The 21,077-nt window shown below is 40.7% G+C and overlaps 1 protein-coding gene across 1 annotated transcript in view; it reads left to right on the top strand.

The window, feature by feature from the left end:
* The window catches only part of NKD1 (NKD inhibitor of WNT signaling pathway 1), a 106,698-nt gene extending 98,552 nt beyond the window's left edge, over nt 1-8,146 (top strand). The window contains exons 7-10 of the mRNA XM_040075758.1: nt 745-892; nt 1,948-2,032; nt 5,840-5,970; nt 6,703-8,146. Of these exons, the coding sequence (XP_039931692.1) occupies nt 745-892; nt 1,948-2,032; nt 5,840-5,970; nt 6,703-7,277 (939 nt within the window). The 3' untranslated portion in view covers nt 7,278-8,146. The remainder of the gene's footprint in view (nt 1-744; nt 893-1,947; nt 2,033-5,839; nt 5,971-6,702) is intronic.
* Nucleotides 8,147-21,077: the final 12,931 nt, after the last annotated feature.

Raw genomic sequence — 21,077 nt, 5'->3', positions numbered from 1 at the left:
GTTAAAATTGGCTGGTGTTCTTTCCAATACAGCCAGACATGTAAGCCTCTGTTCACATCCCATTGCTTCAAAGAGATCTGTGAAGAAGGTTCAGTAATAAGCCTGACTGGATAATATTTGCAGTTCAAAATGTGTGTTTAAACTGGTTGGATTTTGCAAAATAAGCTAGACCCCAAAACACAGATGGTATCATGATATTCAGACAGACATAATTTATTTCCAAACCTGAGGTTTACAGTTCTGCCACTTTTCTTACTGATTAGACAATTGACCATTTAACTATGCCAAGGGAAAAAAAACCCCAACAAACAAACAAACAAACAAAAACAACAACACAAAACCAAATAAATAGGAAGAATATAATGTTCAAGATTTTCTTCAGCTTGTGTATTTATTTTGGCCACGTGAACTCAATTTTTAGTGGAGTATGAATGATTATTCCTGGGTTCTATGTAAATCAAAGAGAAGAAAAGACAGGACACCATTTTGCTGATTCAGAGCTTGGGAAACCTGCACATCCTGTGCTGTTGTTACTGTTTTGATCTGCTTTGCCCCAGTTCATAAACCCATTTGGTGAAGATGTAATGCTCCGTGCAAGTTGAAGTCTTCTAAATTCAGTGACTTCTGAGCGTACTTCAGCATTTAATAGTGCCAAATCCAAAACAATTGTAAGCATCAAAGCTGTAGATTTCATGCCATTTTCATAATACTGTGTTCTTTTTGTTTGTTTCAATCCAACTCCAGGACATTACCAGCTTGCTTCATACCATCTATGAGGTAGTTGATGCATCAGTAAACCATTCTCCTAGTTCCAGCAAAACTCTGCGAGTGAAACTTACTGTGGCACCAGATGGCAGCCAGAAGAAAAAGAGTATCTTGTTAAATCACACTGGTAAGGATGTGCAATCAGCCATTGGAAAAAATACGAAAAAACTTCCAGGGTCCCCTGAAAATCCATCTCTGTATTTTGTTAATACAAATACATATATACTTAAAGGCAAACAATTATGTGGGTATTTTAAACCCCATGAACCTGCTTTACAGTCTTGACTTTGAAATTACCTGCCTTCCTTTCAGTGTCTCATTAGCAGATGAGGGTTCCTGTGGGTTGCTTCTTTTGGAAGCAGCAGTAAACCATACTGGTGTAATTGTCTTTGTGCACTCAGGGGCAGATCTAAGCCTTCTTCACTTGCACCACTTTATCTCTGATGATATTGCAGCGCTGGGTTTGCGTGGAAGCAGGTGTAGGGGTATAAAATGCTTCTTGCCAGCGCATAGCTACCAGTGCTGTTGGGTAAAAGTAAACAATTAGGCATAAGTAAACTTAAAGAATCTCTGCATAAAAATTGCACATTTTCTGGGCTGGCAGAATCTACCATTATAAAAATGTGTGTACCGTGATGGCTTGTGTGTACCATGATGGCTTCTCTTCACTGTAATAATAATTGTACCAGCATAATTACTTCAGTAGGTAGAGTAGTACTAAATCGAAGTACTTAAAACAATTGAAGTATTTAAAACTGAAGCATTTAAAACAATATTTCAGTAGAAAACGTAGGCATCAGATCTAAAAGTAGTGACCTATCGATTTTAATAAAACAGTCACTCCCTCAAGAGCAGACACAAGCAAGTGCTCCCTGCTGAGGAGCTATGTGATGCATTAGTAGAGCTCTGAATTGCCAGCACTGAGCCTGTCAGTGTGAATGTGGCTCCACCTGGGCTGCCACGTGGAGAGCAGGGTAAACCTAACCCTGACTGACACCCTGCAGTCGAGGTTGCGTCTGAATAAATCTGTCATGTAGGCAAAAGCAGGACTGAGAAGGTTACATGAAATGATGCCTCACACCCCGATCCACTGACATGAACAGACGTATTTGCAACGTAGAATGTTAGTTGTGCTGATCAGCAAGGACAGCAATGTGACAATAATGCACTTTCTCTTGGCAGATTTGCAGAGTGCCAGGCACAGAGCTGAAAGCAAAGCTAATGAAGAAGCAAGAAGCTCCGAGAAGAAGCAGAGGGCTTCTCTCAGGTAAGGGGAATGAACCCTGGCTCCTGACAGGCACTGGGTACCTCTTGAAGAAACCTCAACCATTGATTTCTTGCTTGCTTTTTTTTTTTTTTTATTTTTAAAAATTATTTCAAAATAGAAGAATTAGAGGAGTTTTCATTGTGGACTTAAGAGCAGATCCCATAGCTGGCTACTTATATTAAAACAAAACAAACAAAAAAGAAAAAATCCTGAAATTTTTTTTCTTCTGTGAGCTCTCTGAATTGTCTTTTTTGATGCCATCTGCAAATAAGTGAGGTTAATAGCACAGCTTTTTTTGACTAAAAGTGTCCTAAAACCTTTTTCTCTCCTTCGTGGTCATCTTCTGCCTTTCTCTGTGCTCCTTCCAGCCCATCTTTTTCACTCATCAACTCAAATAGTGCCAAGCTTTGCACGGGCTAACTTGATTACCAGCTCATAACCCAACCAGACTGCTAACAGGTCATCTTGGTATATATTTGATATATTTTAGGATTTTATGTTTTGTAACAGAAACTGCTCATAAGGCAGAGGGAAGTGTTTGCTGAAATCTTACAGTAATGACATTGACTCATTAGTTGTGTTTGTTTCTTCAGCTGCAAATTTAAAAAAGGAAAAAAAAACCCCAAACTTTTGGCTTTCCTTAGATTTAGGGATATTTGTCTGGATACATAACAAGTTTATCAGGAGAAGGAGCATTCAGTCTTATTAAAACTGACAAGAGAACAGTACCTCCCTTTTTTGGATGGAGAAAAAATACTAGTGAGTTATCCCAGTCAGCAAATCCCAGTACAATCAAATGTCAGATTAGAAAAAGAATAAAATTACTATTATGTGTCAGCAACTCTGCACAAAATCTTCTATGAACTGAAGAATACTCTGTGGTTTTACTTCCTGGCCTGGATGTGGTGTGCAGATTCCCTCTGCCCATCAGCAAAGTTTTGCCCTGTGTGAATTCGATAGACTGGTTTTGTTTGATAATCTAGTGCAAAAATCCCCTTTCAGTTTGAAGCCCCCCTCTTATCCACCTTAAACTCCTGGCTCTGGAAATGTAGTGTTTTTATGAGCAGCAGGCAATTCCAATCCACAGTCATGGAAGCATCAAACATTGGGACAAAATGTTTGTCCTTCTCATTCCTTTGGTGAGAGGCTTCATCAACAGAACAAATCTGTGTCTTGAGCTGAGTAGATCAGCATCAGACAAGGGTCAGCATCTGCCAAATTTTGTTGCATCCCACTAAATGTAGGTGAAGAGTGTGCTGTTCACACTGTGTGTGTTTCAGGGGTGTTTGTGCACTCTGGGCCAAGTTGCCAACCCTCAGGAAAGCTGCTGAGGCTCAGATCAGAATCTCACAGTATTAATGCAGTTGCTTCCCCTTTGAAATCAGCAATGAGAACTTGTGAGAAGTGCACAGGTTTCACATGTTCAGTCACTTAGGAATTCTAGGCAAGATATGATTAATATTCAAGATAAAATGGATAGAATTATTTTTTATCCTGAAGGCTGGGAGTTAGATGGATGGGATTTTTCACTTGCTGTAAGCTGCAGGCAGGAGTTTTCACCTATAGGGATAATATGAGTATCAAGATAAGTAGCTAGATTCATGGCTAGATAGCCTGGTTCTCCTTGGCTGACTTCAACTGTGTTCTCAGTGAGTGAGGCTTTTAGGGGATGTCCCTGCATTTTCAGCCCTGTGCTCTGTCAGTGCTCTATTCCCCTTTCCTGCTATATTTCTGTGTGCTCCGTGCCATGAGGATGACACACCAGCGTGGGAATTTTAGAAAGGACTTTCATACACTTCACAAACACTTCAGCAGCTGCCATTTTTTATTAAAACCAGGACCAAACCAAGCCCAAACCCAGTCACAACACTGTGTTTTTACTCAGTTCTTGATGCATGGCTGGTGCCTGCCCAAGTCTTCCCATGTGTTTGCAGGACAGCGTTGTGGGCCTGGATGCCAGACACTTCAGTTCTCAGAAGTACTTGGAGTTCCCTTTGACAGTGGAACACATCTCTCATCAGTGTATAATTGCTTCACTCTGTACATTTGCATGAATATTGTTGAACGTCATCTTGCATGTAAGAAAGTTATTAGGATGTAGGGCTGCGGCAGTACTTTTTTATTCTCTGTCTTGATGAGAGACTGAATTTATTACAGTAACAAAATAACAGGTTCCCTGTTAACTTCATTTCCAACAGACAGTGCTATATACAGTGTTGCTTAATTGCGTTGGATCAAACTCAAAGATTTTTTTTCTGGGTTAACTGTGCATTGTCTTCAGCACATGTGAGCAAATCCCAATGGTTTCTGTAGGTGATTCATGCCTGGCAGCTGCAGCTAGGCAACTTCTAGCCCCAGAGATCTTTTATGTTGACATGCTAAAGTGTAACAACCTGTAAAGTTGTGTCTGAGATAGGAAAGGTACTGAGCTGGTACTGGCTAGGTATCCAAAAAATAGAAAATATCTGGACATTCCTTTGTTGTTGTTGTTGTTTGTTGGTTTGTTTGTGGTGTTGTTTTTTTGTTTGTTTGTTTGTTTGTTTGTTTTTTTGTGGTTTTTTTGAGGGTGCTCCATGTCATTTCTGGAGTTCAAAGCTGACTCAGAATCTTTAAAACTTACCTGCCTTCCAGGCAGACTCTCCTCCATTCAAAGTAGAGCAAAATTGATCTTCCAGGTAGGTTAAGTCTTGTGACTTTTATCAAAGAAACTGAAGACCTGTGTCTGACCGAGACACGAGGGGCCTCAGTTCTGTAATGTCCCTGAACAGTACAAGCTAGACCAGGAAAGCCATTTGTGCCAGAGCTCAGGGGGATCAGCAGCCTCTGGAAACTTGGAAATGTGTTAATAGACTAAAAGCAGACTACTGGGCACCATACAGTACAGAGCTCATATTTAGAACTGCTGTAGGATACAAGGCCAAATTCTGCTGTTAGGTTGACATCAGTGCACATGCACGGGGAAATAGCAGAGCCAATCTCATGCTCTTGGGGACTGAGCAGTCTGAATGACAAGCAGCAACTTAATCAAGAGTTTTCTGCTTATCCTGTTTGTTATATTGAAAATATCATTCATATTTGCAGACTTCTCATTTAAATTGCTGAAATAAATTGCTTGGCATAATGGGCTACAATACTGTAAACTTCTGCCTGATATTTTTTCTGCCTCATAAATGAATGGTATTTCAGATATTCATTCTCAGGAAATAGTTCTGCTATAAATAAAATTGCAAAGCTGAGCAGAAAAAGGAGCTGAGATTCTAAAGCCAGTGTCTGATCTGACCTTATTAACCATATTTTGGAAAGCAGCAGTTACCTCTGAGTGTCCTACCAACACCTTGTCTTCCCAGGCTCTCTCTAGTTACTACACCTGTGCTGTTGCCTGTCCTTCTGAAGCAGGAACACATGAACATTTACCTGGATTACCCCAGCACTTCCTCACAGCAGTGGGAACGGTCATGAATCAAACAGCAGATTCTCTTTGGCGTGTCCAAATTGGAGAATCAATTGAATGATTTTGCCCTAAGAGAGAAAGTAATAAATGCCAGGAGTGATTTTATTTGCTTTTGCGTGTGTGACGCAATTTGAAAACCTCCTTTGCTTTGCAACATCAGGGTTGATTTATATGAGGGGAAGGAACAGTCACTTTAGGCCTATCGTCATATCTGGTCATCCAGAATTTCAAGCGTTTGTTGTTTCTTTGTGAGCAGCTCCTGTCACTTCAAAGGGCCCATTAGTCGTTGGTTTGCAGATGGTGATAAGAACTTTAAAGAAGTTCGCTGAATTGTAATTTTTGCTTCCTGCTGACAGATACCACCAGAGTGAGAACAATCCAGAGCAAAGTGGGTGCTATCGTCACTGCGTTGATGAGAACATTGAAAGGAGAAACCACTATTTGGATCTTGCAGGAATAGAAAACTACACATCAAAGTTTGGGCCAGGTAATTTATGTTGTAACCTCATAATCTTTTCTTTCTTCAGTTGCATGTTCCATAGCAGGGACAGTGAATGGTGAAGCTGTGTGATTTATCTGTAGTGACTCAGGAATAGGACTGTGAATACTGCAAGATAATTACTGGTGAAGGTGGCATCACAACAGAGTGGCTAATGTGCTGCAAGGCTGCTTTGATGTACTTGTTTGTGTAGCTAAACTTGGAGCTGAGCCTAGGAGAACAATCTTTACATCTAAATTATTAAGTTTAGTCTACAGGCGAGGCAGGGATTGACTTTTGGATGTTGGAGCTTGTTCCCAAGATGAGACCAGCACATATTTTGTACTCCCTACTGACCCAAAAATAGGAGAATGTGTGTTCATACCTGGAATTTTGGCTCTAGTCCCCAACTCAAAGAGATTTGATTTCCTTCCTTTCCCTGCCCTCTGCCAGGGTTTTACTATTCCCCTCACAGTTAATTTGATGACCAAGTGTTGGTAACATAAGGATTTTTATACACATACACACACACACATATGTTCAGTCTTCTCTAGATAGGTATTCATATTTGTGTATTATTTACTGGCCAGAATTATTAAATGTAATTAAACTAGACAGCTATAATTGCATTCACTTCCTTAGGAAAAATTTGTTCTGCCGATAATGCTATCCCTGCCAACTGCATGCTACTAATTAAAACTTTGAAATACTAGATGACTAACTCAGCTTGTTATTTCCTAGGATCTCCTCCAGCAGCTCAAAAACATGACCCACCAGGCAGAATTGTGAATCAAACTAGATCCCGTTCTCACGAGCCTGAGACCTTCCACGCTCACCATAGGAAATCTCAAGTGGTGGATCCAAACCACATCAATCTGGCCGAAAGCTCGTATGCCAAGATTGCAGAAATCCAACAGAGGCTCCGGAACCAGGACTCGAACAAGCACTTTGTGAGGTCTCCCAAAGCCCAGGGCAAAAATGTAGCCCCTGTGCACCCTGGAAGGGCAGTTAGGAATAAACCTTTTCAAGGGGTGCCTTTGCCCGTGGCTTCCCCGAGCGCACGGGTGGGCCAGAACCTCCCGTATCTTCCCTTGCAGTCCCAACAGATCCACAAGAAACATAAGCAGAGGGCAAAGGAGAATCACCAAATGTGCAAAACCTTCCAGTCTCCGGGGACAGTTGTGGAAAAGGAACACGTGAGAGACCTGCCCACAGTCATTTTATATGAAGGCCAAGTGGGACAAATGATACAAAGACATGAGCACCACCACCATCACGAGCACCACCACCACTACCACCACTTCTACCAGACATAGAAGAGATCCCACCAGCATCCTCCAAGAATCATCCCAAATGAAGGAAATGCGTTCTTGTGATACCAGAACTAAGGCATTAATATTAATTACTATGATTAATATTATCCTTACTCCATTAATATTCAGCTAGCGTATATTTTAGAGGTTATGTGGAACTCTTGAAACTCACCCTATTTATATGTTGTGGAACCGCATAGCTTACTCAAACACCTTGTGGATTTTTTTTTTTTTTTTTTTTTTTTCTTTTAGTGGCTTGTAAAACAGCAAACAGCCATAGCTTTTTGAGCTGTGATTTAATACAGGTCGTCAACGCACTTCTGTACAAGTACTACTTCCATTGTGCTTGGAAAGATACTTCAAACACTCTTGCAGACATCTAGCTTTCCACTCTGCTGTACGTCGGCTGATCGCACACAAGCCTTTCATCAGGGGAGCAATGTTGGAAGGGTTGGACTCCAGAGATACTCAGATAATGGAAAATACAAACAGCTGCTACCTCTAGTATTATTTAGATTTTATTTTCTTTTTATTGATTGTAATGTGCTACAGGGGGGAATTTTAATATACTGTGTTCATGTAGCCTGTTTGTGTTCACATCCTTTCAAATCATCTTCATTACAAGGAAATATTAGCTAAACTTGTCAACAGGGCTACATTTGTATGACTTACACTTTATTTTCTTGGAGATTCTTCAGTGACACAAGTACAGTCTGTTATATACTGGGTAATATTTAAATATACTTCTTTTATTTTTGGTTTTTCTCTCACTTATTCTCCACTCTGTTTGGGGTACCGTTTGAAAAGAGGAGGATGTGAAATGGGGTTTTGCAAAGCATCACTAGCCTTTAGTGCTTGGGCCATAAGTATCGTTCATGGGGGTTTGAGAAGGATAGGGGTTGATTGGGGGGGGGGGGGGGGGGTTTGTTTTGTTTAAATCCACAGTTCTTTGTTTTGAGAAAGAATTGAGGAAAATATACTTTCTCACTTTAAATGTTGGCAAATATATATAAAATATAAATATATAAATATATATATAAATATGCACACTCTCAGGTACATTTTGTTGTGTTTTAGAAATCTGTGGTTTGAATATTAACATTATATTTGTTTTTTTCCACAACAGCGACTTTTTAGAAACATATGCCATGACATTTTCTTGGTGCCTCCAATTTGAATTTCCCAAGCACCTATCAATTTGTGCTTCTCCCATTTTAGAGACATGTATAAAAAACATCATTCACAATCTTTCTGGTTTCTTCTACTTTTTCCATATCAAAGGGCTTCCATTCCATGAAGGAGAATCAGACCACACTCACAAGACCTTAATGGCTGCTGAGAAATTTGAAGGTCAAAAAAAATTGGAAGAGTGGGAAAAAAAAAAAAAAAAAAAAAAAAAAAAGGGGTCAGTACATTGAGTTTTGCTTTCTGTGGAGCCCAGATTTAAAATAGATTCAGCTGGGTTTTGTACAGATCACCATTTTGCAGGTAGAAAGCGACTGGAAACACCTACATTTCTTTTGGAACATTAAAGCAGAGAACTCCTACATAAAGACATAATTGTTCTATAAATGTATTTGCTTTTGGTTTTAATTATTTTTAATGTTGTGGTATTTTGTCGATAGTATATATTGTAAAATGTAACTATCCAATGTTGTTATAAGCCCTTTATGATTAGGGTATTTTTTGTTTTCTGGCTAGAGTTTTGATCAGGCCAAAATGGGGTATTACCTTACTGCTGACCAGCTTTAGAGGGATGTTTTCCTTTCTAAGAACACAGAGACATCACCTTGTAAAGAACAGTGGGAAGCCTTGCCTTCTTGTGGAATTGGAATATAATCACTGCTTCATGGTAATTAGGTCCGTCTCTTGTCTCCCTGGATCAGCAGATGTTTAGACTTTTTGTCCCCTTTAAAAAATCTGGTTTATTTTATTTTACTTTTTTTAAGCTGTCAACAGCGTGTTCTGTAAAATCTAACAAAATGTTTTTAAAATGTGTTTGATCTGTGTGACAACTATACCGTTCTGTTTATTTTAAAATTCCTAAAGTCCAAAAATATTTATATGCAGAATTTTCTGTGTTGAAAATATGAAAAGGCCACGAATTTGGTTAGTTACCACTGAGTTGTTCTAGTCTAAGCCTCTTTTGCTGCTTGTGTATCATTCTTTTTTCAATGTATATATAATTATGGACTGCAAAAAAAAAAAAAAAAGGCATTTATATGTCTAGTAGAAGGAATAAGCTTATTTATATTATAGTGTTAAAAAAGTCTGATGTATTGAAGTGACTTACATTATACCGCATGCAAACACACAGTGTACATTCCATCTAAGAAGGGATGCCATGCTATTTCTTTTGAAGAAGTAATTAAAGCTGTTCTCTTTTCAGTAGAGCATATATCAGAAAGACCGAGAGGTAGAAATTATTCTTAGTATTTTTTAAATTTTTTTATTTTTTTAATGCAGACTGTCGCTGAAAACCAGAAAACATTCTGGAAAACTTGAGTGCTTTCAGAATTGTGGGGTTTTCTAAGAAAGGGCAGCAAAAGGGTAAAACTGCTCCTTCATCCAAAGATATTTTGCTGGAAAAGAAAACAGCACCACTACCAAAATCCCATCTGACTGAGAAGTGTGCAGTACTGGCTGTGCCAAGTGAACGCTGACATGGAACACGACTGACCATTTGTTACAGCCTGGCACTGATTTGTTTTGGTTTATTGCATTTGGACATTCAAAAGAGAAATTCTGCCTTGCTCAGAGTCTGTGAAACAAAAATTCATTTTAATAACATGGCATCCCCTTATGAAAACTCTACACCAGCCATGTATGAATATACAGTATCTAAATACTGTGTTGCAGTTGTGTTATGTGCATTATAAGTGTGAATAACATGTAGCACAGTTTTTTCCACAGAACCTTAAATTTCCGTATCTTTTAAATATGTTTGCTTTTCAGTATTTTGTATAGTAAATATAGATGGTTTTGACTAAATGCTTTATTTATTTAACAGCAAAAACTGTGCCAAGAGAACCCCCTGTTAATTAAAGTTTTACTAGTTCAGAAAGTATATTTCTTTCTTCTTGTTGTGGATTTCAGAGGCCTATTGCAATTGCTGTCAGTGTTTGCAGATCCCACTGATGAAAGAGCTTGCATTAACATTTTTGGGAACAGGATCAGGAAATTACGTAGGGACTGGGTATGCTTTGGTCTAATATTTAAAATATCAAGTTTCAAATTTAAATTTCTTGTCCCCTGCTGTTGGACCTGTGTTGAGTAACTGATATTTCATCTTGCTATTCATTCTGAAAACTTTTACTTAAAAAAAACCCCAAAAAACATTGTTTTAAGTTGTTCAAAACCATAGCTGAATCAAAATTTGGCCGAGTTTAGTTTCTGGTTAAACAAAATATTTATTTCCAAAGAAAAAATATCAGTTGAGTATATCATTAATATGGAAAAGTAAAATGGAGTGGCATTAAGTAATTTCAGATGGAAACTCCAGACTTTTCACTTCCTTCTTCTGTTTTTACACAAGACAGTTCAGCAAAATGAAGTCAATCCTGAAGTTTGCACTATTTGCTGAAAAAATTCAATGGAAAAATTTTGCTCATCTCTACCAGCTGCAGTTCTGGGGAGGACAGTGTTTTGAAAAGGCTTGCTAAGCTCTTCTCACAACTTCATGACCACAATACAAACTAACCTAAACTAAGGCTGTGAACTAAAATCCCTGTCCCAGTGAAATCTCTGGCAAGACTGCCAGGTTCCCACTGGCTACAGGGTGCCTCTAATTTCATTCCAGGAAGGTGGGTTTGAAGTCTACATAAAGTGCAGCCAGTAGCTTCGGTATTTATTTTCTCTGCATCTTACTGCTGATGGGTTTGCTAATAGCAAATGGAAGTTTTGCCATAAGAGATCAAGCTGGTCAATTAATTAAAATCAGCAGCAAATTTTTTCTACACCAATGTCATTGGAGGACTTCAAGGCACTTCCAAATGTCTTTGAAACAGCCTCATGTCATTTAGACATTGTTAGAGATGGAGACCCAGTCCTGCCCTTGGATGATGAGTGACAGATTCTCCTGGCACATTGGCAGACCAGCCCCAGATAGATGGGCAAAGGTATGACCTCTGTTACGGCCTCTCTGCTCCAGTCATCGTGAGCATAGAGCAGCAATGTTTAGCTGGAGGAGGACGCTAGAGGTGTGTGTGTTCCGTGTGTGAGTGTGTCCTCTGGCAGAAGTTAGTGAGTGGAACAAAATGGATTCTGACAGAGGTGATTTTTTTCTAAAGGGACGAGCACTGTGTGTGCTCCGTGATCCACAAGTTGCCACACAAACACGCAGCTCTGATGAATGCATACTGTTCTCCGTATGTCATCGTGTACCTCAATTACTGAATGACAGATTTCATTTGTATTTCAATTAACAGGAAAGTTGGGCCCCTTTGGGCCTAGATTATACTTGAGAAAAATTCATCATCCTAGGAAATTTGCAAAAACATTCACCATAATTTTTGCCTGGAGTACGGGCAAGAATGTTCATGTTTGGAAACATGTCAGCTAATCAAGTCTCACCTTTAATTACCTTGATGCAATTCATCAAGATCTGAAAATACATTTTCAAACATGACTTATTCATGGCTTTGCTGGGAAGCAAGTCTTATTCAGCATCCTATTTATTGTCAGATTTTTTTTTTTTGATTTTTTTTTTTTAAATCTACCAGCAGAAACATGTTTGAAAATCCATGAACTAAAAATTGAACTTAATGTGTTTTCTAAATAGCTTCTGGAAGAAGATTTCTTTCCTAACACACTTAACAACAAAACCAGCCTCTATTTATGACATAATAATGTATTTTGTTTGCCTATTTGAACAGATGTTGAGCTGATTTGATTTGGAAGGGTCTGGCTTTTTTTTTTTTTTTTTTTTTTTTTTTTTTTTTTTTTTTTTTTTTTTTTTTTTTTTTTTGTTATCCTGGGCGTATTTAAAATGTGCTTAAAATGATCTAAAAGGAATAGATAGAGAAAAACAAATTATATTGATATTATTCAATATACATTGAAATGCATCTTATTTGAAGCTTGGATTATAGTTATTAAATAATGAGGTTTTCAATTATGCTTTAATTTACTTTTATATTTTTATATATTTCTAGATATTTCTAGATTATTCAATCCTAAATGACCTAAAATGATAGGAGTCACACGGATGAAGTCTTCTAATTTCTTTGTTTTAAGCTAGCAGGATTTGAGGACTATTCAGGCAGATTACTGTGATGGTTAGAGCTGTGAAGAAAGGCAAGGGAAAGATGGAAAGATTTGAGAAGTGTAGGGATAGCACAGAACTGTCCAACAGAGGGGCAGGGGGAGACACACCAGAGGCAGGAAAATGTCTTCTATGGAGAAGTTTTTATTCACACTACTTTTATGAATCTCTTATGGTGCATTTTTTTGCCCGTAAAACAGCAACTGTAGTTTGTAGAATGCTTTTCACTGGGAAAACTTGAAAGACTTTCTTTAAGAGGTGATTCTCCAGCGTGCAGGGGGAGGCACAAGGCAGGAAAGTTGCAGATATGGGGCTATGGCAGAATAAGGAAGGAGCCGCATTTTCCTGAGTCTCTGTCCAAAGTGAGGGAAATGTTTTAGGAAGGAGAGGTGTTTCTACAGATGTTTTGAATATTCTTTAGAGCACATTTTGAATAATGATATCAGTTCTTTCTGTCTACAAACACAAAGAAGTTGGTCAATGTTACCCAAAATTTCAGTATCTGTCCTGATTTTTCTAAACACTAAGCACTAACTATGCCTGTGAAATCTCCTGACACAAAGGATAATCTTTATACCACAAGGAATGACAGACTGGGCCCGGTGGTTGTCTCATGAGGCTGGTGTTCTGGGGTCTGAGAGTCAAAAGTTCCAGAAGTTTTTTTAGGAATGTTGAAGACATAATGTTAAGGGGCTTCATAAATTTGGCGATGGGCAAACATTAGCAATAGCAGGCATAGCGGTAATGATGTGCATTGTGCTTTCTGGGTTCTAGGACATGTCTGTGAGCTGGGGTTTGTGTCTTCCTTGGAGTGCCTGGCCCACAGAGACAAAGCTGCCTCTAATTACTACCAGCTAAGGGATGTATGTACTCCTTCGGTGTGGTGTTTTGAGGATGAAGATACGGGGTTCAGATCCTTCTGCTGCTGAGAGCTTATTCTTGCATTTAATCCTGCCCATTCTGTTCTATTCACCAAGTATAGCATGCTGAGGCTTTGTGGATTTTCTAATAAAACATCTAACAAACTGGGCCAAATTTGTTTTCGGCTTCATAAATGGAAGCAGAAGAGCCCCATGCATGTCTTGAAATTTGGACCTTACAAAGCAGTTTATTATGAGTCATCATTTTTTTCTTGTACTAATTTCACATATTTGATAAGCTCTTTTTATGGTTTACAAGTTCAAAAAGACAAATAAAACTTTGTAGATTAAAACACTGGTTTGAGGTTGTATTTTGTCTGCTCTCTGATGATCTGTGAATAGCCTTTTTTTCTCTGGGCTTCAGCTTAAACCTACAGAGTGACTTTGGAGTGGGTGTTTATAGTTCTTTGCTTGCTTGTTCACAGGGTAAGGCTGTTGATAGATGAATAAAGTGCCACTTGAGGTTGTTAACAACTATGACTGGTAATGCTAGTTCGACTAAGATAAACAGTGAAATGCTATGGCAATTAGCATTAAGGTCTCACTTGGCCCGTGCTGATTTTCAAAGCCATAGATACGGTGCTCATAGATACCCACGGCTGGGAGGTCTGGAGCTGTTCTCGTCCCTGCTCCCAGCTGGGGCTCCTCTGTGCTCTGTGCCCGCTGCATCTCTGCATACTCAATGTGCCAGAAGGAAGCAGGAGTACAAAAACTGTAATGTTTCAGTCCAAAGCAATTAACCCTCTCACCCTGCGAGGAGTGGAGGGGAGGAAAAGCTCAATTAAAGAGACTCGGAGTTTCCAGTAAGTGCAAAAATATGAAGGGAAGCAATAAGGCAGCTCTGTGGGCCTCACATTCCTCCGGTCTCTTTACAGCCTTTTCAGGGAATGTTTTTTACTTTTGATGTCCGTAATCACAACTTGCTGTTTGAATGTGCCATCTGCTAGGACCACAACCCTCAATGGCTCTGAGCATGTGACTCCCATAGATTTCACTGGACATTTTGTGCAGCTTTACTGGATCAACAGAAGTATTCAATTCATACTCTCATGGAATCAGGGCCTTGGGAGACTCAGAGCTTGCACTGATTAGGGACGGGTTTTTATTAGAACTTTCCTGGTCTAAGAAGTGGATGCCGAAATAATTCAAAGTTTACAATCTTGATATCTTATGAGCCTGAAACACAAGTCATTTTAGCTGGTAGCTATGAATTAAAGGAGCAAGTCTGTGTTTTCAGGAGCAGGGCAGGACTTTGATGCCTTTCTCCGCTGAAAACATCATCACTGCAATCCCTTTTGCTATAATTGAATCAGGAATCCGGCACTCACAGGATATTATGTGTCTGCTGATCTTTCTAACAATAGTTAACGAAGTTTGTTTTACTTGGAGCCTGTGTTCCTTTGGATATTGCTTCTGTAGCCCACAGCTGCAAAGGAAATCCTCTGAACAGCAGATCTCACCGTGAGCATCCTGCGTGCCCTCTTCCCAATCTCCCTGAGGACGTGCAGGGCACTCCAAAGGGACGGCCCAGGACACCCTCCTGGCACACAGGAGGTGTGCTCGCTGCCTCTGCGGCACCAACAGAGAGAGCAGAGCCGCCAAAGTCACCGGGACGAGGACCAGCGCCTCGTCCCCACGGCGGTGTCAGTGCCTCCGCGTCCCACCGCCCCCTCAGCCCCAGCGCTGGGAGCCGTGGAGGCTCTGGCACGTGTGACAAGCAGGTGCAGCAAGGCTTTAGATTCCAGAATACTCTTCCATGCCTTTAGTCAGCTCTGAAAGATGTCACCGTGAAAAAGACTTGAACAAGACAATTTTTTTTTTTTTTGCTGTTGACTTTCTGTTGTGCCCTTTCATGGGTTTAAAATCCACTTATCTGAAAGTGTGCAGTTACATTTTGTCCTTTTTCATCATTTAAATGCATCTTCTTGATCTGAAGAAATAAAAGCAATTTAAAAAATTAGAGATTTTGTTGTCATATGTGCTGCCAAGTCTGATACTGCAAAGTAACTGCTGAATTGGCACAAGCAGTTTGAGAGAGCCAGCAGATTTAGGAAGGGAGAAGATAAACCTTATTATGTTTCTTTGCCAAAGGAGAAAAGAAACGATATTGACTTAAATGTGGGAAATTTAAAAGGGGCCATATGTTCTCACTTTGTGCTTTGTTTCTAATAGATAGACAGAAATCTTTGAAGTGTGGATTGGCACAGTAGGGTGCATGCTTCTGTAGAGAAAAGATGCTAAATGGGGAGGATGTGAGGGGGCACATGAAACTCTATTAGCCATGCAACAGCAAAGAGAGAAAGGCAAATCCAATGATAATGTACATCTGTTTCAGGGAATTTATAAGCTTTGAACATTTTTTATGTGCAGATAAGTGGATCCTTTTCTTACCATAACTTAGAACTTCAAAGCAGATTGTGTGGATAATGCAAATTGCTGAAATATGAGATTTTCTTACAAAGAGGTTTCCAAAAAAGAAAAAAAAAAAAAAAAAAAAAAAAAAAAGAATTAAGGCTAATTGATGCCACAGTCTTTTATGTACAGTGTAAAAACTCTACAAAAATTGATTTTTATGAACTAAGAAATTGATGAAAAAATATTGAAGTCTGCTGTTTGCATTCGGGGACTGTAGCTTGAAACCGAATTTCTGTGAATTAAACATTTGTCTCTGATATCACTGCAGCAACACTGTAACATAAATTAAGATATGCAGCCGAGCTGTAATTGTATCAAAGTCTGGCATGTCTTAGGAATGTAAAACTCATGAGTGTGGCATGATGTGCTGCACCTGACATTAACATCTCTGTCAAGGTAGCGAAGCAGGGATTTCTAGAATGTGAGAAAAAAATTATTACAAGAGACAAAAATGAATGGGGGGGTGAGGGGCAGGAGGTGGAGGATACTGATATGGTTAAACCTCGGGAGTAGATGGGTGTGTGACTTCTCAACTGCTCAGAAAAATGAGTTGCTGTCTGAGCTGGGAGGTTACAGCCAGGCCTGGGGATGCCGGCTGCATTCCAGCTGGGAGAAAGGAATGTCCCAGCCAAAAGGCCAAGGCTGTGACACCCTCTGCAAGAAGTGACACCAGCCAAGGGATTTTGAAGACCTCCATTTATTAGAAGTAGTGCGTAGGGGCATTCCCTGGGCAGACTCAGGCTACAAAGCCGGCTTTGTCCTCCTTCCTGTGCTGTGAAGAGGGGTGCTGAGGCTTGACCTGATGCTGAACACAGAGGCAACCAGGAGTGGGAGCTCACGCCTCACTCCTCAGTCTTCTCCCAGTTTTGGCCTCATTGGCTAGCTGGGCATCTTCAGTAGATATTTTTTCCCTGCATTTTAGTGTGAATGGATCACCAAAACCTCAGTTCTGGAGTACTTTTTTTATTTCTTGCACAATCTTGGTCACTGTCTGCCATGGCAGGCCATGGGGAAAGTGCCAGGTCTCAGTATCCTGAAATAATCTATATCCCTTCATGCTTCATGTCCAGGGCTTGTTCTTCTGCCACAAATCCACCTCAGCTGAGGTGGGAAGCGGAACCAGCTCTGTCCCCTCGCCTCATGCTGACAGTGACTCAAGAACGCTTCCCCCTCACCCCAGCAGGTAAGACTGCCCTGAAAAGGGTACATGTTTTGGCTTTTTCAGCATTTTGGTTCTGAAGGGTGGTCCTGTGATGGGATTTACACTCTGAGACTGTGGGATTCCTTCCCGTCACTGGCCAGGTGGGAAAACCCCCATGGGGTAATGAAACAATTTGCCTCATGATTGGGGCCCAAATGTTCTGGTTTAGGCAATCAGCAAGGGCTGGCAGAGGGCTACACTCGAGGCAATGCCACCTTTCCTATTTCCTAGCCCACCCCAAGAGCAGGGAAAGGGCACAGGCAGCGATGCTGAAGAGAACAGCTGTATGCCATCAGACCCAAGACAGAAACATGAAGCATGCGGGCTGATGGAGCTCCCAAGGGGCAGCGTACAAAGTGTGCAGAGCAAAGAGAACAGTGCCTTCTGCTTGTTTTGATCGGCTCTGTTTCGATCACTTTGATGAGAATCACCTCTCCCCCAGCCCTGGCTGTGCCCTGGTGGCAGCCAGCCCTCCTCCCAGGAGAGGCTCTGCCGGCCCCTGTCTGCCAGGGCGTCCTCAGCAGCACCGCCTGGCAGGGGAAAAGCACGGAAAATGCTCAGAACTTCTGAATTAAGTTTCTTGCTTTAGGTGTTTTTTGGTTTATTTTTTACCAGTCAGATATAATATTAGACACTTTCACCCTAAATAGGATGAAGTGGGCATGCTCTGACCAGCTTAGCACAACAGGATGGACTTTAATTTTTTATTTTTCTTCCTCTGATGTCTTTCAGCCATTTCTTTTTTCCTTCAGGGGGCTCAGCAGTCTTGGTTAGGTCTGTCAGCTTGCTCCCTAACTGGTTTGTAGCCCTGGTAACTTTTGATGTAGACTGCATATGAGCCAGGACTCACCAAACCCCCCACACCCTCTTGCCGTCCTTTTTTGCCTCAGAGTTCTGGGTGGAAAACTACCTTAAGGATAGAAGAGATAAATTAATCTGAAAATCATCTTCCATGTGGAAAATGAATTTGTGATGTTTCAAAGTCTCTTATGCTCCAACAGGAGGCAGAAGGCACACTTTGGGGCAGTAATGCCATGAGCTGCTCTAGCAAGTTCCAAGGAAGGCTTGGCTCAAGTGTGGTTTTGCAGCAGGTAATAGGTTGTAAAGCTTGAGGGGCTGTGACAGGTTTGAGGTGTTTGTCTGCAATGATGCGCAGCTAGAGATTGAAGGATGAAAATGTTCAGTGTGGAGAGATGCTCTTCTTTCTAAGTATAAGAGTCAGCTTTAAGTTTGCCTTGCTAAGCTACTTCAACTCAAGGCATAGGACAGAATTCCTTTTACTCCACTACAGCATCCAGTGAACTCTGGGATTTAAATTTAACTCTATTTTAATTCCAGGCTTGATCTCTCAGCTGAAACCTGGAGTTTTCAGAAGGGTGAATCATTGCTGGCTACTTTGTGCCTGATCACCAGCTATGACGAGTTACATGCACTTGCTTTATTGTGACCTTTTTTCTAAGGTGTTCCTGATTTAATCTTTTAACAGTCCCATTCCTCAGTCCTTGTGATCTAAGTGTTCAACCCAAACTTTTTTAACTTCAGCCACGAGTAACTGGCTCCTTGAGGGAACTAAGGATGAACAAAGCTCCATCTTCATGCACAGGAGAGCTGATGTCCTGTAAGCTGTCAGGCCCTGGAACATAGAAACACATTGTTAGGGCTGCTGTGCTGTGGATGAATCAAATAAAATATTGCTATTTTTTTTACAGTAAGACCCTAAATTGCTCATGTATTTTGTTAGGCACAGCTTAGTCCTTAATAATTTTGTTTGATATTGTAGTACTTCAATTAGCAATAAGTGTCAGCTCTTATTTGCTGTATTGGCCATTTGCAATAGATTGATTTTTTTCCCCCTCTTCTTTGTTTGTTTATTAATGATGGAGTTCTCATGTCTAAGTCTACTTCTGAGCTTTTCAGGTAAGGAGACAAGCATGTAGGTGATATTTTTAGATGGATGAATGTAATAATTAAATTCCAGTAGCATTTCTTAGGTCTTTAAAGACAGGTGAAATGGTTTTCTCCCAAAACTGCAGAAGAACAATGAGGGAAAGATAAACCTGACATTACAGTTGTACGATGTCCTAGAGCTGTGTCAAATACAACCTAGCCCTTGTTTTCTGGAAGATGTCACAGAAGTGTTTGGGTCGCTGCTGTGTAGTGCTTGTTATCTGCCAGCGTGGAGGAAATGGACCAGTTTCCTTACCAGAGCTTACAGCCACATGAGGTTAGTTCATTAGGCACAATGAATGGGTTTATTTATGAAATTTTCAGACATCATGATGCAGCATAAAGGTCCCAGTTCTGTCCTACCAAATATTACCAAAATGGGCAATGCTAGCAGGTATTTCAGCATAGCAGCACAGTCCTGACAGCAGCCCGTGCTGCATGTGTTTGAGGGATGGGATAAACTCCTGAGTGCTGAGGAGCTGCTTCCCAAGGCTTCTCTTGAGGCAAACGGGGGGTCCTGTCCTCTCCAGAGCTCTCTGGCCTTTGTGCTGGGTGGTGGTCTTGCTGGTGGGATTCTGGTGATTTTTTTGCATTTAGGCCTCCACTTTTGTTTGTGTCTGGTTTAGTACTCGACTATGGGATGGGATTTCAGAGAGGGTGGGGGCGTTGTTTTTTCTCTTGGGGAGCTACTGGCCGTGTTCAGGTGAGATACTGGGCTGTCAGAGGGTCCTGCAGCGCTGCAGGGGGGCTGCAGGGAGTGCAGGGGCAGCAGAAGCTGCAGCCTGGCCTCGGGGAGCGGCAGTCCCTGTTGGCTGCAGCTCACTAAGTCCTGGGCCTGGCTGGAACCGTGCCTAGAAATAAGGCCCTTGCAGGCTGGGAACTTCCCTGATGTCTGAACACATCAAAAAGGGAAGAGAAGTGGCTGCTGCTGCTACAGAAGAAGATGTGGTTTGTTACAGGGTGTGGTTGTCTTAAACTGACACAACCCTGCATGAGAGCTTAATCTGCTTCCTTCACCTTCCCATCTCTAGTCTGCTGCTACACAGCTTTTTACAAAGCTAAAAAGGGCTTCTTGCAGTTGGTACTGACAACTATTTCCTTAAGAAAGAGCTAATGCTTAATGAGAACATTTATGGTGGTTTGAAAAGAGCTAATGCTTAATGAGAACATTTATGGTGGTTTGACCAGACCTTATTTCAGGCTCACGAAAAAGGGGTGTAAGTATGGTTTATAGATGGTGTGCTTTTCAGTGTTTGGCCTATGAAACAAAGGGATCACACAGGATTTCTCTTGGCTAATCCTTATGCCTCCAAACAGCTCTTTTCAACAACATCTGGAAGGCAGCCTGAAATTGAGGCCATGGTGTGGGACTTGGGCAGCAGCAGCAAAGCAGGTGGGAAGTGAATGTGATGCTGACAAAGAGTTCTTAAAAATATTCAACCTTCAAGCACAGCAAAACATTAAAATATGAAATTGCTTTTGCTGGGAGTGATATAAATAACGGGAACACATTTTTTTTTTTCCATTAAACATTTTAAACCTGGCATTTTGGCCAGCTAATAATGATAGTGAAACTAGAAATATTCACTTGTCTCACAGATCCTTAGAGTTTTCTAAGGTAGACCGAGTCAGTGCTTTGACAGGGATGGAATCTCACTGGAATATTGTTGAAAGCAGAGAGCAGAATAACAATGAGTGTCAGGAGCACTGAGGGTTCAGAGGAGTTGAATGCAGAGGGCAACAGTGACAGAGACTAAACTCCAAAAGGCAGAAATAAAAAGGTTAAGTCACACACATAACTCCATACAGTCAGAAGGTGCTATAGAAACCTGCCAAGTCTGTCAAAAAAAGCCTGTACTAACAATGGTATTTTTAGGCAATATCATTCTCCTCAAAATCCACATTAATTCATGAGGGTTTTTTTTTTCCCTGACGCTCAAAATATCTGCTGGAAAACCTCTTCTATTCTTTCACAAGAGCCTGTCAGCCAAGGGGAAAGGATTGATGCTCTGAGGCTTCCATTCTTAAACCTGGCATATTTCAGGAGCTGTGTCTGA

Source organism: Hirundo rustica, chromosome 11 (genome assembly GCF_015227805.2).
Source record: "Hirundo rustica isolate bHirRus1 chromosome 11, bHirRus1.pri.v3, whole genome shotgun sequence".
Classification (NCBI taxonomy): domain Eukaryota; kingdom Metazoa; phylum Chordata; class Aves; order Passeriformes; family Hirundinidae; genus Hirundo; species Hirundo rustica.
This window is presented reverse-complemented; position numbering and strand designations above follow the sequence as displayed.